Raw genomic sequence first — 16,517 nt, 5'->3', positions numbered from 1 at the left:
TTTGTTGAAGCGGCCATACTTTGTTTTACTGAAATGCTGCTGATAACACTACTGTACAAGTGGAGAATGGTTAACTACCTCATTAATGGTTATGATCATCTTTCTTCTCCCAGATTCATTTTGCAATCCTTTGTCCCTAATTTATCTCCACAATTGTTTTGAAAAAATTTTCCACAGTATAAGCTACTGCCGAAAACCAGTGAGGCATCATGTAACAATAGTCATAATTCATTCCTTTTTTTCCCAGATGAGGGGATGAACAATTTGCCAGACATCATGGCATATCAACAAGTTGGTATTGTCTTCAGTCTTGCAGGTGTCTGATTCTTTCCAAACCGGATCTAGTACTCTGAGAAATGAAAGTTAGTGGTCTCTGCATACATATGTGTTTAATTCAGCATAGATAGTATATCTGTTTAGAATGGTATGGAGACAGGGTGGGTAGATGAAGTTGTGATACAGATCAACCATGATCGAATTGAATGGCAGAACAGCCTCAAGGAGCTGAATGGCCCACTTCCGTTCATATGTCTGCATGCTCTCTTCGAGTGCGGTTATGCACTGGAAGCATGGCTTTGGAAACTTGCCTGACTCCGAGACACCATTCTTAAACCATGAAACAACATGAGAGGATAACGCTGTTCCACTTTGAATATCCAGTTGGCGATGAGGAGACCAAGTACAATACAGAACAGATACAAAATAAAACTGCTCCTAATTTATCCCAGCAACCTGCTATAATCCTATAACCCACTATCAACATCCTGGGGGTTACCATTGACCAGAAACTGAACTGGAGCAGCCACATAAACACTGGCTATAAGAGCCGGTCAGAGGCTGGAAATTCTGCGGTGAGTAACTCACTTCCTGACTCCCCAAAGCCTGTCCACCATCTACAAGGCACAAGTCAGGAGTGTGATGGAATACTCTCCACTTGTTGGAACTGCACTCATCCAGGCAACACTCAGGAAGCTTGACAGCATCCAGGACAAAGCAGCCCACTTGATTGGCACTCCATCCACCGCCTTCAACATTCACTCCCTCCACCACCAATGCACAGTGGCAGCGGTGTGTACCACATGAAAGATGCACTGCAGCAACTCACTAAGGCTCCTTCTAAACCCGCAACCTCTACCACCTAGAAGGACACGAAACAGACCCAGGGGAACGCCACCATCTGCATGTTCCCTCCAAGCCACACACCATCCTAACTTGGAACTATATCGCCGTTCCTTCACTGTCGCTGGATCAAAATCCTGGAACTCCCTCCCTATCAGTACTGTTGGTGTACCCGCGCCAGATGGACTGCAGGGCTTTAAAAAGGCAGCTCACACGCCATCACCTTCTCAGGGGCAGTTAGGAATGGGCCATAAATGCTGGCCTAGCCAGCGACGCCCACTTCCCATGAAAGAATTTTTTTTTTAAATCCCTTTGATGCACCACCACAATGATTTCTTTCCATATCTGGTATTGGCTATAGTTAGCAGGTTTTGAGTGAATTTTTCAGTTTAATATCAGTTGTTCTTCATAGTGAACAGTTAAATTTTCTTTAGACTCTTCCTTACCAGTGGCCCGATGGAGATTGCCGAGGTGTGTTTTTCAATTGAATCATTGTGGGCAGCAGGTACAAGAGAGGAGGAAACCATTTGTTTGGATTAATCTTTATCCAAGGCTGAAACGCCAGTGATTTAATTCACTGAATAGCTCAGTTTTTCACCACCATGCCATCTTTTATAGCGTTTTACGATAACTTGACAATTCAGTTGTTTACAGCTTATCTGCTCTTCCATGTTTGTGTTTTTTCTTAAAGGGATTTGAAAAAAAAAGTTTTAAAAAGTGGTTTGATTTAACATTATAGATCTTAAGCATTACAACTTGTCAAGTGCAACTATGGCATCCTTTTACAGTAATATGTTTTGAATCTCAACATAGCGCAGGACAGATGGCATAATTATTTCAAATAATCAATCTCCCCAAACCCCTTTTGTACATTATTGCTCCTAATGGGACCCCTCTCAATTTGATTCTCATTCCCAATTCCAATTGGGCTGGGATGATCGAAAGAAATATATTAAATTCCTTCAAATATTTTAGATGTGTGTGTTTATTTTTTGCTGGACCAAGTTGCTAAAACTGGAAAAGTTCCAGTATTCAAAAAAAAATTTGACCCTGCTTTTCTCTTTCTGTCCCGCTCCCCATACAATAAATCAGAATTTTACTCGGGAGAAAATTTGCCTTAAAACGAGGTTGTGTTGTGTGTTGCAGAGTTGTACAGCCTCACCAGCATCAGATATTAGATGACGATGAACTGCCTAACTCCAGTCAGAGTGAGGAGAAGCCTGGACCGTCGCGAGCTGGAGCTCGGAAACGCCAACCCAGCATGTCTGAGACAATGCCCCTCTACACACTCTGCAAGGAGGACTTGGAAAGCATGGACAAAGAGGTGAGCAAAAGAAAATTAGAAAGGAAACTGATCCAAATCAGACAGAAAAGCGATCATTTGCAGTGTTTTTGAGCTATATTGGGATGATCAACGCGCAAAATTATGTTAAGACTTGAGATTGATCAGTGCAATCCTTTAGTGATTTTTTTTTCCCTCCATACTGCTGTGTTATAAATGATGTGCTGAAAGTCAGAGCACAGAATGTTTGGACACATAACTACAATCCGAGGCAAAACTTGGAAGCAATTCGCTGAGACATCTCAACTGCGTGATAAGGTGCTGGATAAATGTAAACATTTGTTTATTTTTATGCTGATCTCTTACAGTAATAATTGTAGATCCAATAGGTTTAAAATATTGTCAATGAACTAATGTGTGAAAGTAGGAGAGGAATAAAAGTGGGTGCGTGCAATTTTGAATACCTGCAGAACAACTAGCTGTTTTTTTAATTAAAAACAAAACCAGAATAGTAATGTTTTGTGGACTGATAGTACAGTTAGTTGTTTGTATTATCTCTTCCTGCTTTAGCTTAGAGAAATATTTTGACACAATTTGCCATTGTAACTAGCTTGAATTAACATGTAGAAAATGATCATTTCCTTGTTCCTGCTTTCTTGCGCTCCAGTAACTGGTGATGTTCCTGGTTTGTGTGCTGTACACTGGGTCATGAAAACTTCCTCCTAGTATTCGTGCTTTGTTGGAGATTCAGGCAATGGTATTGGGAATAATTTACAGAAATATTTGCTAGTTTAGCAGTCATAGTTATAATGTTCGACTTAAACAATAATCTTCAAAAGTGTACCAAATTTATAAATGCATCAAACTACTTTTTACACAAACATGGAGGTCAACTTTCAGTCCTGCTGCTTAATGTAAAGCTCATCAAACTATTCTCCTTTGAATTTGTCCACGGCTGATGCAGGTACTGTCATTTAAAACTAATAAGATGCTTCTATAGTGATTTAATTCGGATTTGATTCAGTTGATGTACGCAACAAGACACAGGCTGAAGTTTTAAAAAATAAATACATTATCTTGCATTAATATAGTGCCCTTAAGTAAAAGAATGTCTTCGAGTCTTTTTAAAGGGAAAAGACGGATGCCAAGTAGGAGCCAAAATAAAACTGCGGAGAGACTGAAAGCACGGTGTTTAAAAGGCTTTTGAATGAAACAAAAGTTGTTTAGGGAGAGAGTTCCAAAGTATGGGATCTAATGACTGAAGAATTGACCTTTTTAATGGAGCAGGGGATGAGCAGAAATCTGGCATTGGAAGAGTGGTGGGTGTGGCCTAAGATGTATGATTAAATGAGGCCATTCAGATGAGGTTGAGTGCGAGAATGAGTACATTTGTTTATTAGGACAAGGACATTGTTCATTGGATGTGCTGGGGTCTGTGAACTCAATAGAGCTTGGAACATCAAAGGATGGTGGGTGTGCTTGGGTTGTTTGAGAGGGGACGAAGTCCATGGACCCCAGAATTAACCAAAGTTTGTCACTGGTGCAGAAGGGGAGATGGACGAGTAGCGCATTCAAAAAATTAATTCTAGAAGTGACGAAAGTTGGCACTTTGAACGCAGAAAGGAGAGAGATGGGGTACGGTGTTCCGGAAATAGAAAAGTCCTTTCTTGGCGATTGACTGGATGCGGGACAGGGAGGTCAGTTCGGGGTCGAGCAGAACTGAGCTGTGTGCTACCTGGTTCAGCCTGGATGAGCATCTGGGGTTTGTGGGGGTGGGGAAGGGAATTGAACATTCCCTTAATCTGAACAGGTGAACATCTTATTTCACATGATGAATTACTGACCTGACATTCGCAACGTTTCTTAAAATCACCATTTTGCCTTGGATACCATTTCTTTGGCAGTTTGATTGATGGATTGGGCTTTCATTTTCTCTGCTGGAATTGCATAGATACTCTTCAGTAGCAAGTTTTACAGATTTTCCTTGGGAATTTTTTCTTTTAGAAAGTGTGGGTCCTGTAAGAACAGGGGGAAAAAAATACATTGTAAAATAGAATTGGCTTCCTGTTATAACTGCAGTGTGGAATTTGGGCCCATTTTAAGGAAGAACGAACATAACACATTGGCAGTCTTACCAGCTGTGGTAAGTAACACTATATTCCCTGTTTGCTCCCAGTTTTCAGTATAAATTACTATTTAAAGAAACTTTATTGATCTCCTGTTACATTGCTCACAGCCAATTTGAGGTTCAGAACATGGTTATGATATTTAACTGCTAAGTTGGAGCTGTCGCTAAAACCCGGCCTAGCCTCTTAAGGACACTGCTTGGTTACTATCACAATTCAAGCAGTGAAGAATGTAGAAATTAATTAAAGAAAGTAGGCAAACCTCCAATGAAGAGCTATTTAAGCAGATATGAAAACCATGAATCAAGCATGAGGAGTAAAAAATGTACCAGTAAAACAAAGAACAAGAGGAATGAATCAAATTGCCAAAGAATATTTTTATGGCTGCCATCTTTGGCTTCTTCACTCATTTGTAAAGACTTTGAAAAAAAATTACAACATTTACAAGATGATGATTAAACTCCTACAATAGCATTTTCGGTGTTTGAAATGCCTAAATCTGTTTTCTGCCACCTATGTGTGAAGCCTGACTCTCTAAGTTTGTATACGTTCACTAGATTTCGCTCTCAGTTGCAGAAACTGAACAGGACAACAGGCAGCAGTTTCCGGCACGCGTCATTCCCTAACACCTCTTGAATCTTTTGTGATTCGACGGCAGAGTTGACCATTCACAAACGGTGGCAAGACTTGCTGTTTGTAAGCCCCATTCTCTTAAGTGGAACGTTTCTGTGTGAAATCATTGAAAGGAACTGTAATTTGTTTTTTTTTTAACACAAAGCATCGGGACAAGGGGAAGCATGAACTGCTGAACCTTTTCTGAGGTGACTTTGAAAACAGAGTTTGTATAACATAATAATTCTGCAGCTGCATTTACGAAGTACAGAAGGGAAGCTGAAAACAAATACAACTAAAGAGGAAGCTAGTTAATGGATAATGACCCAAAATGGATCTTTACATTTTTCAGTTGCACTTTTAATGTTCTCCAAATTCAAAAAAAAAAAGCATTGCTCGTACCACAATGTCAAGTATTAGAATCAACGCATGATCAGATTCGGAGGGAATTCTCAATAAAAGTCTTGAATTTAAACATTTTATCTTTGGTAACATCTAAGTACTGTGGCAAAGACATTTGATAAAGGAGGAAAATGCAGATGTCTCTAAAGTTTGTCATTTCTCGATGTACACGGGAGGTATGAAAGAACACACTTTTCCATTAGTTGATCCATAATGGGGAAAGAAAATTACTAATTATTTTCTAGGAACCAGTCAGGGAATTTTAAAAAAAAAGTCACCGTCTTTGGAGAACACTCTTACAATGTCTTTCCAAATCCTTTCATTGGAGATATGTAGCATTCTGTATTTTCACAGCAGCTTAATCTGTAACTCATTGTGTAGGAAAGTCATAGTTACAGCAGTATTTCTGTAGCTTCCTCAGCAACTAATGTAATTTTTAAATTATGTGCTGGTTTTCAGAGGCTTTGATTTGTGGTTCCTTCAAAACCCATTGGGAGGAAAGAGAAGTAATATTATATTAAAGACTTAGTACAAATAGTTCCTAAGTATAATTAAATGTAATCAAAGTTTTGCTTTTCAAAACATTGTACTTGCAAAGAAGTCAATGCAATACACCTGTGGATAATATGACTCCGATGCAGCTACAGGATTTATAATCTGAATGTTCTGTGACTGAAATTGTTTAATTTTGCAGCCCCGTTAGCTGTATTTCAACTTTTTTAAATGTTGGGTGCTTCATCAAACATTTTTAAAAGGTGCTAGAAATGGCATTTCAACTCCACTTAATCACTTTTTTCCGATTATTCTCAAATTAGAGAATCATAGCATCGGTGCAGCACAGGAGGAGGCCATTCGGCCCGTCATGTCTGTGCTGGCTCTCTGCAAGAGCAACTCAGCTAGTCCCACTCCCCTGTCCTTTCCCTGTAGCCCTTCAACATTTTAGTCTGTAGACCGTTATCCAATTCCCTTTCGAAAGCCACGACTGAATCTGCCTCCATCACATTCTCGGGCAGTGCATTCCAGATCCTAACCACTCGCAGCATAAAAAAGTTTTTCCTCATGTTGCCTCTGGATCTCTTACCCATCACCTTTAAATCCATGTCCTGTGGTTCTTGACCCTTCCGCCAGTGGGAACAGTTTCTCCCTATCTACTCTGTCCTGCCCCCTCATGATTTTGAACACCTCTATCAAATCTCCTCTCAACCTTCTCTTCTCTAAAGAGAACAGGCCCAGCTTCTTCAATTTATCCTCGTAGCTAAGTCTCCCATCCCCTGAACCATTCTCGTGAATCTTTTATGCACCCTCTCTAATGCCTTCACATGCTTCCTAAAATGTGGTGCCCAGAAATGGACACTACTCCAGTTGAGGTTGAACCAGAGCTTTATAAAGGTTCACCATAACTTCCTTGCTTTTGTACTCTATGCCTGTTTATAAAGCCCAGGATCCCATATACCTTATTAACCACTTCCGCAGCCTGCCCTGCCACCTTTATTCTTCATGTTTACAAGAGCAAAATACTGCAGTTGCTGGAAATCTGAAATGAAAACAGAAAATGCTGGAAATATGCAGTAGGTCTGTCAGCTGCTGTGGAGAGAGAAACAGAGTTAACGTTTCAGGCCGATGGCATCCTACTGTGCTGTAACCATTCTATGATTCTTTGATGACACAGTGGTTAGCACCGCAGCCTCACAGCTCCAGCGACCCGGGTTCAATTCTGGAGTTTGCAAGTTCTCCCTGTGTCTGCATGGGTTTTCGCCGGGTGCTCCGGTTTCCTCCCACAGCCAAAAGACTTGCAGGTTGATAGGTAAATTGGCCATTATAAATTGCCCCGAGTATAGGTAGGTGATAGAGGAATATAGGGACAGGTGAGGATGTGGTAGGAATATGGGATTAGTGTAGAATTAGTATAAATGGGTGGTTAATGGTCGGCACAGACTCGGTGGGCCGAAGGGCCTGTTTCAGTGCTGTATCTCTAAATCTAAATCAAAAATGAATAAAGGGAGGGGACCTGCTGAGATGGCTCCATGGATTTGGGCTTTATCTAACCCGATAGTTTGGAAGACCATTTAGAATAAGACTTGTTCGTTGTATAAAGGTGAGAGATTGAAAAGAAATATCCTGCAAATACTGTAAATCTGGAATATAAAAATGATAAAGTTGGAATAGTTTTTTATTCTAGCCATTAAATCCTTTGTGAAAACTTTTCAGATGACATCTACGCTCAAGATGCCAACTTATCTTTTTTATTTCATTTTGCAAACTATTCCAAAGTACATTACCTTACCACATAACCACATTAATGTCGGTCTGTCGTTCCCTCATTTTCCATTTCATTTGGAAAAATCCCTTTGAGTTTTTTCCATCTCCCTTATATGTTTTCTACAAAGCTGAATGTTATTAGCAATTGTTAGTCAAAAAGTACTCTGCAACATGCTGTTTTTATACATAATGGTTAAAACATGGAAGCAAGTCATTGAATCCAAGCAGTCTGTGTCAGTGTTTACCCTCCACACAAGCAAGTAGCCCTGACCACATTTACGCATCCTGTTCCTTTTATCCCTTGATCCCCTTTTCCTTCATCCATCTATCCAAACTAATCCTGAATATTGGCAATTTCTGCCTCAACCATTAATCCTGGAGGTGAATTCCACAGTGTCTCAACTCTGTGTGTGAAGAAGATTCTCCTGTCCTCCGTTCTAAATCACTCACATTTAATCTTGCACCTACGGCCCCTCAACTACTGAAGGCATTGTTCCTATCAACCCTGTCCCATGCCTTTTAATTTTAAACATGTTCATGTTATCACCCCCTAATCTTCATTGTGCTAGTGAAAGACTCAATTTACCCTAAGTATATTTTGATTTCACCTTTTCTCTATTTTCATTAAATGTCCTTACCTTACTATTATAGATTTCCTTAAACTGTTGCTGCCCGTTACCTTTCCTTCCCTTTAAGAAAGTTTTTGTTTAATTGAAGATCTTTGCTAACCTCAAAATGTATTTTTTTTTTAAAAATTTAATGCATTTATTTTGTCTGAAACTACCATATATGTTTGATCTCCCCAGTCACATTTCAGTCTGTGCAGTAGCACTGAAATGGCCCGATTACAGTTCAGAAGCGATTTCCTCTCTGACTGTGATCATGGCGCATTTTCCCTCCTTTGACCTCTCTGCAGCCCTTGATACGGCCAACCACACCATCCTCCTCCAGCACCCCTCAGTTACCCAGCTCAGCAGAACTGTTCTTTCTTGGTTCCACTCTTACCTATTCTGTCGTAGCAAGAGTTCCAGCAATGGCTTCTCTTCTAGTGCCGCACCTATGCCTTCAGAATCTTCTGAGGATCTGTCCTTGGCCCCCTTCCCTCTCTCATTTATGTGCTGCTGCTTGGCGACATTGTCTGAAGATATTAAGTCAGCTGCCTTTCTGTGGTCATACTGCTAGATAAGCTGCAGTTTCCTTCAATTAAATATTGGGAAGACTGCAATCAATGTCATTCTGGCCCCATGCCCTTTCCAACAATTCCACTCCCCCCAGGTTGAAGAGACTGCATGCACCCTTGGTGTCCTTTTTGACCTCAAGTTGAGCTTCTGACTCCATACCCTTTCCATCACAAAGACTTCTTACTTCTGTAACATCTCCTGTCTCACCCATCTGCTGCTGAAACGATCATCCATGCCGTTGTCACCAGACTTGACTACATTGACTTCTGGTCCCCCAGCACTTCTAATGCCTTCATGGCTGCACTCCTACCTAGCTCTGATTTGAATTGTGTTACGACCGACCGCTCCTGCAAAGCCCCCAATCAAAATATACGATTCTGATTGTGGTGGGACCAACGCCTTGTTAATTCAATCCTGTCATTTCACAGATCAGCTAACATATCATTTAAAACTTTCCAAATTAAAGAGAGACCCGGCCAAATTGTACCATCTGTTAACCCTGAATGCGGCTAACCAAACCAGGTGTCTTTAAATCAACAAATTAACTCTTTAATTGGATGAATTAAATTCTTAAACACTATGAAGATATAAACAACATTTAAAATAGAAAAAAAATTAGAGTCCTTGCAAATTTACAGTCCAATGTTGCTCGAAGTCCTCACGGAATGTTGCTTTCCTTCTCCAGCGAATTTCAACAATTAACGACTTGCAAACACTTTCAACAGAATCAATCTGACTTTAGAGTTTTTGAGGGCTAAAAGATTGTCACAGTCTAACTTCCCTTTCTTCAGTTTAAATTACCAGAGATCTCTGTCTTGCCTTGACGTTTTAGAATTTTGAGAGATAATAATTAAACAAACTAAAATCCTATTCCTTCAGTTTAAATGGTTGAGAGTTCTTTTTCCAGGCTCTGACACCACAGCTGTGCCCTCTGTGTCTGTGTGTTCTGTTAGCACAAACTGTCTCACTAAAAGCCAGTTCAAACTGAATTGAAACAAATGTATCGCATCAGGCTCACTCCCGGTGGCTGTTTCCGTGGTATCGCGAATGCACCCTTTGAATCGCAGTCTCCAAATGGCTGTTTCTAAGGCAGTGAAAATGCACCTTCCTATAACGCCTGAGGCTTGCTGGTTATTAAAGCAATACTGATCCCTTGCAAGCCTTAAAGGCAAACCGCATATTCCGAATAAAAACTACAGGATCATGACAATTGCATAGCAGATGTTGCTTGCAGTGTATCTGTGTATTAGAAGATAGATAGAAGATAGAACATACAGCACAGAACAGGCCCTTCGGCCCACAATGTTGTGCCGATCCTTTGTCCTCTGTCAAGGACAATTTAATCTATACCCCATCATTCTCCTTTATCCATATACCTATCCAAAAGCCTTTTGAAAGTCCCTTTCCCTTAGTCCCTTAGAGCTGTTAAACTTTTGTATCTTTGTGACTTTATTTATTCTGTCATTGGCATTTGGCTTCATGTCGGGACTGGCTCCACCTGAAATGGGTAAGTGGGGGAGGAACTAGCAATTCATCATGCAGTTTAAATTTAATAATAGCTGCAGACTAATCATCTCGTTGAGTTTTGATATGCATGCTTCCTGTCAGTTCTAACTGCTCCACTGGGCAACGACCTATTGCATTATTGCTTCACTGCCTTGTTGAGAGCCATGCTTCACATTAACAGCGATGCTGCTACCAGTGTCATTAAAATAAAATACATTAGCGATATGAAAGCACTTTGTGTTAAACAAAAACGCACATTGAATTCCCTGAGGCTACACAGACCTGCCATTGCTCATCGTCTTCCCATTGTTCCAATCATCGACTAAAGTTTGCATTCTAGTTCCATTCATTTTAACAGGAGGAGAGGGTTGTAACACAACTTTGGGCTATCCTGAGTGCAATCCCTTGAAGCTTCCGTTTCCAAAGTGCAACAGTGACTGCTCTTCAGGAATCTTTGTTTTAGGAATAGGAAGGGTTAGCTGTTATAAAGAAGAAAGGCTTGCATTTATATGGTGCCTTTCACAACCTCGGGACGTTCCAAAGTGCTTTATAGCCAATTAAGTACTTCGGAAGTGTAGTCACTGTTGTAATGTAGGAATTATTATAATACTGAAGGGATTATGCTGCAAATACTGTGAAAATCTTTGTGTTATGAGTTGTACATCAGAAGAAAAATCAATTCTTTCTTTTATTAGACTTGGCAAAAGTCAACATTTAAAATGTCAAGGCAGTTTCAGCTAAGATATTGGAAACTATTTTCAGTGCAGGTGCCATGTCTAAGCACATGCAAGGCACTTTATATAAAAAAAATTAAAAAGGCTTGGGGATTCTTCAAAACTAGTGTTGTAGATTGTATTTTAATACCAGAAAGCAGCATCAAAAACTTGCCTCTAGAGTATCTCATTTGCTGGGAGATGCTTCATGGAGACTGCAAAATGTTGGAGGAGGGTGGCAAATTTGTTGATTATGCTAACGCATGCCTGGCCCTTTGACACACAAAGAGGGTTTGGGGGGGTGGGGGGGGGGTGTGGTGGGCGGATCTTGAATCCATTGGGTAGTCAGCACGGGGAGCTACCTTTGTTGGTACGTTTCTATTTTTAAATCGGCAGCTCTGGGACAAAACTCATAACTAAGCCATATCATCATTCCCAACAGGCATGTAAAGTGTAAGCTTGATGAACCAGTCAGAAAATTCAAAATCTGATTGGGTAACTGTGGATTAGTATCTTCACAAGTTGAGATTCTGCCTGATTTTCTTTCGGGGGTATGTTTATTTTCTGTAATTTTATGCTGTTGCTATGGCATGTGTGTAAAATCATAGGGCAGTGGGCGCATGGGAACACCACCACCTGCAAGTTCCCCTCTAAGCCATATACCATCCTGACTTTGAACTATATAACTGTTCCTTCAGTATCACTGGGTCAAAATACTGGAATTCCCACCGTAATGGCACTGTGGATATGTCTACGCTAGATGGACTGCTGCAGTTCATGAAGGCAGCTCGCCACCACCTTCTCGAGGGCAATTAGGGATGGGCAATAAATATGGCCTGGCCAACAACGCCCACATCCCATGAATGTATTTTTTAAAAATCAATACTATAGGTAACATGCTGGAAGCTTTGTATTGTTGACATTCTCATATGTGTCATTGCCTGCCCAGCCATTTCAAAGAGAAAGTTTTATTTTGCTGAATCATGCATAACGGGAAAAGTCATGTTGCAATAAGGAGATGCAAAATGTGGGTCTTGAGCTGATGTTTGTCTATAAATGTACTTTATTTTTGTTTTCAAGCTGTAAACAGTGGCCCATTACCACACTCTGGTCATGGGTATAGGGATTATAAAGGCATTTGTAGATTTTTCCGTTTCAAAAGAACTGATAATCAGGGATGCATAGAGCGTGATTTTAAAAGGCCACTTAAGCAAACACCGTACATTTTACTTTCATGCATATTCCAATATATCCCTCTTATTCTTGAATAAATAGTCGTTTGGTAGTACAGAACTTGAGTATTGCTGAAAACAGAGACATTTTGTTGAAGCTTTTCGTCTTGCACTCATCAGGACAATTCACAAGATTACCAGTGTATTACATTGTATTATCTATTACATTGGTATTCTTGCAAATTGTCCTGATGAGTGCAAGACAAAAAGCTTCGACAAAATGTCTGTTTTCAACAATACTGCTATTCTTCAATATTGCATATTTTTTGTTGCAAGCTGTAGCCTATAAAATAGTTGAATAAGCTATCTGAATATTTACACACTCTTCCCTGATGTGTTCCTGTTTATAAAGCAGCTCTGAATGATGAATATTTCAGAATTATCCATTAATTTCTCTCATTTACATGTATCTTTGTTGGGCAATATTTGACGACTGTTAGAGAAAAGAGCAACAATATCTGTGTTCCCTTTGCTAAATAAGGCAGGTAGTAAATATTCACTCTGTGTTGATAGACATCAGAGCCAGCAGAGTAACCATGGGCTGTATTTTGCCGACAATAGCCGATGTTTATTACACTTGCATTTGCCCACAAACTTTCTGTGGGCTTTTACACTGAAACGTGTGGTGATTAGGGCCAAGAGTTTCTGCTTTGGGTGCAATCAGCAACGCAGGTGCAAATTACACTCAAAATTGTGCAGGTTTTAAGTGTTTTATGTTGTTCAAATTTCCTCTCGAACCTATTTGTAAAATCGTCCACAGATCAGCACAATCAGGCAGCGTTTTGGAACATGATTAAAATGTTCCTTGATATGTTTAGGACAATGGAAAATAGTTTATCACAAAAAGTAAGCAGTTCTAATCAGAGTCTCCAGTCTACCATTTGTGAGTAACCCGATTTTAAATAACAGAAAATGACTTTTAAACACTCTGCAGAGCTGTTTTATCAGTTATATTGTGTACAGTAGCCAGTTTCTTACTAAACTTACAAAAATCTCAAACTTCTAAAACGTACCTATGGTGACCTTATGCCGGGAAAAAAAAAACGTTAATTTTAAACTAGTTTACTTTAACTTGGTTTAAACTATGGAGAAGTAGGAATACACTGGATACTGGGGAGTTCTTCTCCCAGAGAGTCGTGAGCCTTTGGAACACATTGCTGGCTGGTAAGCTGGGTGCTGACTCCATGTATGCCCTCAACAGGGACTGGGGCAAAAGATTGCATTGTAGCATTGTCTTCATAGTTAATGCTTGTTCTCTTGTGATCTTGTGAACTAGGTTTCATTGCTTGAGCGGGCTGGAGAGGAATTTTACAGAATATTTTTCTTTTCCCTTATTGGTCCTGTTTTTTTTTTTGCTTTTTGTTGCCCCTGAGACGAAACGGCTGCAGGGGGTGCTCTGTGATTACGTGACTGCAGGATTGATGTGGGAGCGAGGGAATGGTAAGATTGATGGGAGGGAAGGGGTATTTAGCCATGCTGGTCAAGCCATCAGCGAGAGGAAAGACTTGACAGACCAGCTGGTCTTTCCATGCTCCTCATTATTGTATGTTTGTTAAGAGCCTCCTCAAAGGCCTGGAAACGGGCTCAATGAGCAGAAGCTCTCGGTGATTAATTCGATCCAGGGGCAATGGCAGGTTTTGTGGGCGTGGCCAGCTTGTAGCACTTTTAAAAAAACTAACACAAAAGACTGCAGAAACTTGATTTGCGCCGGACATAATCTGCGCTTGAAATTTGATTTTTTTTTTTGCACTGGTTTGGCCGATTTCAGGTGAATTGCACTGGAATAAACAACGCAACCTCATGAAAACTCTACCCCAGAAATCCATTTTGGCTCAGCATTATCTACAGTGGATCTGGGACCTGATTGAATAGGGAAAGCAACCCTCCATAGTCAGATTGAGCAATCCTTACTGAGACACGCAGGGTGGAAGAGTGAAAACAGGTGCTAAATTGGTGTTGTGCCGATCGGGCATGCCTGTTTGAAAGTCTGGTTCAAGCACGCAGTTTTAGTCCTAACTGCTCAATACCAGAATTTGAACTTGCCTGGAGCTTCTAAAGCAGACATATGCAAGTTTAGTGTTCAATAGCTGATTAGACACAATTTTCGTGGAGCAGTTTACATGGGCTCCATGCGCCCACTTCCACTGAAGATGTAAAGTGACACACAGCAGCAGGTTGCAGGTTGGCTCAGGGACTGTGGCCGAGGACAGGCTCTCGAACACGGCACTGGGGTTCCTGGTGGAGGAGGTCCCGAGGAGGAGGAATGTCCTGTACCTGCGATGGTGGGGTGGGGGGGGCAGGGCGGGGAAGGAAGTCCACCTCACTCTCCTGTCCCCCTCTCCTGCAGCAGCTGGTGCTGCTCTGCCTGGCCTCATGTCCACCTCCCATTCCTCCTGCAAACAAGGCGGACCCATAGCAAGATGTCAGTGGCCAGGTACTCACTTTCTCCTGGTGACTCCTATAAGGTATATAAGCTTCCATGGCATCTTAGTAATTTAATCTCTCCTATCACACACTTTCCCTTTTGTTCTTCTTCCCCCCCCCTCCCCCTTTTACTTGCTCAAAGGCTATTACATTTCTAACCTTTGCCAATTCTGATGAAAGGTCACAGACCTGAAATGTTAACTCTTTCTCTCTCCACAGATGTTGCCAGACCTGCTGAGTATTTCCAGCACTTTGCTTTTATTTCAGATTTCCCGAATTGTTTTTATTTGACTCCTATAAGGTGTCCACTAAAGTAGAGTAGTGCAACACTTATGCTTTTTATGTAAAATCCTCAGTTAATTTCCATAATAAATGTTGATAAGAGTGTTGGTGAAGTTCAGACAAAGTGTTGCAGGAGGTCTCCAATATGTTTCAGAAGTCCTCTTCTAACCTCCATCAGGAAATGAACAGTAAAACATGATATGTATCGTAAAACTGCTCAAAATCCTCATTCTGTGACTAGTTTAGTTTAGTTTAGAGATACAGCACTGAAACAGGCTCTTCGGCCCACCGAGTCTGTGCCGACCATCAACCACCCATTTATACTAATCCTACACTAATTCCATATTCCTACCACATCCCCACCTGTCCCTATATTTCCCTACCACCTACCTATACTAGTGACAATTTATAATGGTCAATTAACCTATCAACCTGCAAGTCTTTGGCATGTGGGAGGAAACCGGAGCACCCGCAGGAAACCCACGCAGACACAGGGAGAACTTGCAAACTCCACACAGGCAGTACCCAGAATTGAACGCGGGTCGCTGGAGCTGTGAGGCTGCGGTGCTAACTGCTGCGCCACTAGTTTATTCCCTATCAGCTGGTTGCATTAGCTCAGATACTGGCACCAAAATAACCAGCAGCCTTCTTGATGAGTGTTAGCAGGCAATTTAATTGACATTTACCTCCTTAACGAACCTCCGGATGGTTGTTCCTATCTTCAACTCCTTTACCAAGATGGCATCTTGCACTAAATGCAGGCGAAACCAGTGTTTCAGCTTAAGATCCCATATTGGCCACCATAGCACCTAAAGTATTCAGGGAAAAATGTCCCTGCAGTCTAAACCAGGAAGTATAAGTTAGAATATTCAACTGAACGCCAAATCATGTACAGAAAGCGAAATGAAAAGAAGGAAATAAAAATGGGATTAAGAAAGAGAGATGGAGATAAAAGAGACAGAGAAAAAGTTAAAAAGAGTTTAATTTTCAAAAATTATTTTAAATCTCCAATATTAAAATCTGAAGGAATGAGACTCCACACTTTTAATTTTCAGTACTAGAGAGGAAGTTTGGCAGTAATTAGGACTCACAACGTTCAAATTTACCTTACACTAGAATGGACAAGCAATGCATGTGTTTCAATGCCAGGATTCTGGGCAAGATACCTGTATAGCAAAGCTTCTGAAGGAACAAGGAAACTCGGATAGCAGGTTCTTGATTTCCACGTTAAACTCTGCATGCATGTATGCCAGAAGTTGCTGTTTGATTTATGCTTTAATAACAATCTGGGCTATTATGTGTTAAATGACTTGCTGGTGTGGTCAGCCTGTTTGTTTTTGATCACACTATCCCATTTTCAAGTGATGCCCTGGAGGTCT

The 16,517-nt window shown here is 40.8% G+C and overlaps 1 protein-coding gene across 2 annotated transcripts in view; it reads left to right on the top strand.

Moving 5' to 3' along the window:
* The window catches only part of ctdp1 (CTD (carboxy-terminal domain, RNA polymerase II, polypeptide A) phosphatase, subunit 1), a 331,549-nt gene that overhangs the window by 158,620 nt on the left and 156,412 nt on the right, over positions 1-16,517 (top strand). For both annotated transcript variants that reach the window (XM_068032467.1, XM_068032465.1), the window contains exon 11: positions 2,266-2,443. In XM_068032467.1, the coding sequence (XP_067888568.1) occupies positions 2,266-2,443 (178 nt within the window). The remainder of the gene's footprint in view (positions 1-2,265; positions 2,444-16,517) is intronic.

This window comes from Heterodontus francisci, chromosome 5 (assembly GCF_036365525.1).
Source record: "Heterodontus francisci isolate sHetFra1 chromosome 5, sHetFra1.hap1, whole genome shotgun sequence".
Lineage (NCBI taxonomy): Eukaryota > Metazoa > Chordata > Chondrichthyes > Heterodontiformes > Heterodontidae > Heterodontus > Heterodontus francisci.
This window is presented reverse-complemented; position numbering and strand designations above follow the sequence as displayed.